The sequence below is a fragment of the Chrysochloris asiatica genome, unplaced genomic scaffold (assembly GCF_000296735.1).
Source record: "Chrysochloris asiatica unplaced genomic scaffold, ChrAsi1.0 scaffold00137, whole genome shotgun sequence".
Classification (NCBI taxonomy): domain Eukaryota; kingdom Metazoa; phylum Chordata; class Mammalia; order Afrosoricida; family Chrysochloridae; genus Chrysochloris; species Chrysochloris asiatica.
In genome coordinates, this window is record NW_006408655.1 from 2,630,310 (window position 1) to 2,632,273 (window position 1,964).

General features: G+C 35.8%; 1 protein-coding gene across 1 annotated transcript in view; it reads left to right on the top strand.

Moving 5' to 3' along the window:
* Positions 1-1,964, top strand: part of MALRD1 (MAM and LDL receptor class A domain containing 1) — a 1,127,868-nt gene that overhangs the window by 128,516 nt on the left and 997,388 nt on the right. The window contains exon 9 of the mRNA XM_006869907.1: positions 1,047-1,139. Coding sequence (XP_006869969.1) covers positions 1,047-1,139 — 93 coding nt within the window. The remainder of the gene's footprint in view (positions 1-1,046; positions 1,140-1,964) is intronic.

Genomic DNA, 1,964 nt, shown 5'->3' on the forward strand with positions numbered 1-1,964 from the left:
AGCCTTGGAAACCCTGTACAGGGTCGCTATGAGTCGGAACCGACTCCATGGCACATAACAACAACAACAAAACAACACATACATAAATTGAGATGGTCCTTTAAAATGTATCTTATTTACCTGTATGTTAAATAATTGCCTATCCTAGCTTTTCTATATCATGACAGTATTGTAAAATATAGTAATGTCAGTGGAATTAACATTGGGATTGTTAATATGATGAATTAGTATTTGAAAATTTATTTATAACTGTACTACTTTATTTCTTTTAAAATCCCATTCAATTTTTTGTTCTATTCTCATCTTCTTCACTGATTAAAATAAATAACAGCTTTACTTTATAAATATGCTTGATTTCCTTTAAAAAATGTTACCCAGCTTTGTAAGCCATAACAGCAGTATTTTAGATTTTGTAGTACATAATAGAGTCCTAGTGTGGCACCGTGGAGTCCTGGTGTGGTGCTGTGGGTTAATGCGCTAGACTGCAAAGTTGTTTTGAACCACAAGGTTGGTTCATAGATTTCTCTCCCCAGCTACTCATCAGAAACCCTATACAGGGTCTCTATGGGTCAGAACCAACTTGACATCACTTAACAACAACAAAAGGATAGGCACTGGACTGCTAACCAAAAGGTTGGCAGTTCAAACTAACCAGCCACTCTTCAGAAATCCTATACAGGGTTTCTATGAGTCAGAACTGACTCAACATCACTTAGCAGTAACAACAATATCAATCAAGGAGTCTTGGTGGTGCAGTGGTTAAGTGCTTGGCTGACAACTAAACATTTGGTGGTTCAGTGACTCCAAGGGAGACTCTGTGGCATTTTGCTTTGGAAAACTTTTTCCAGCCTTGGAGGCATTCTTGGGGAGTTCTCCTTTGTCCTATGGGGTTACTGTGAACCAGAATTGACTCTATAGCAGTGGGTTTGATGTTGTGGCTTGCTATTATACTTGTAGGGTAATCACAAGTAAAATGTAATTAAGAGGACACATGTATATGTGAAAGTAGACTTTGGGGAATAAATGTCTTTTTCTTCATATCAAAGGGACAAGAAATGTTTTGGACCTACAACACATCAACGCACAGCAAATGGGTCAAAGCAGATGTGTTAATACCAGAAGATATAAAGACATTTAAGGTATAAAGTTATTTTTTTAGGTTTGTAGTAGTGAATTTATCACCAATTGCTAAACATTCATTATGGGTAAGTATTTGTGGGGAGGACAGTTATCTACTTCCTTTCATTGTACCTGTTCCTTCTCAGATTAGATTTGCCTGAGTGGAGAAGCCAGCATGTGACTTCTCTTTTTGAAAGCTTCCTCTTTTTCCATGAAATCTTTTCAAATCATTTCCCAGTAGCATGCATTCCACAGGGAAGCAAATTGAATTATGAAGCAGATAAATATTTAACTATTATTAAAAATGAGCAGAATTTATAAAAATGTTTTAACTGCAATAACTCACAACTGTATAACAAATGTATATTTCGATCTACAAAGAGATACATCTAAATATGATTGTACTCAGTGGGAATGCTATCTCTTAAAAATATTACCTTGATATTTTGTGATGTATGTAGAATATATATGCATATTTATGTTGGAGTGTGAGTAATGAAACAATTAGACTGATTGTACGAGTATTGTGGCTATGAAACAAACTTCATGCTATTATTGTAATATAATTCTCATGCCTTTTCCCAAATATTAGAAGGATAATCCAAAAGATACTGAGGAGACTTTTAGAACCCTGTGTACTCTGGAGATTAGAATTCCTGAAAAATAGCATCACTATAGCAATCTAAGTCTACTGAGTTAACATTAAGACACGATTTTGATTTTTCTATGCTTATACCTATCTTTAAGGAGCTCTGGTAGCGTAGTGGTTACGAATCGGGCTGCGAACCTTAAGGTCAGCGATTCGAAACTACCAGCTGCTCCATGGGAGAAAGATGAGGCTTTCT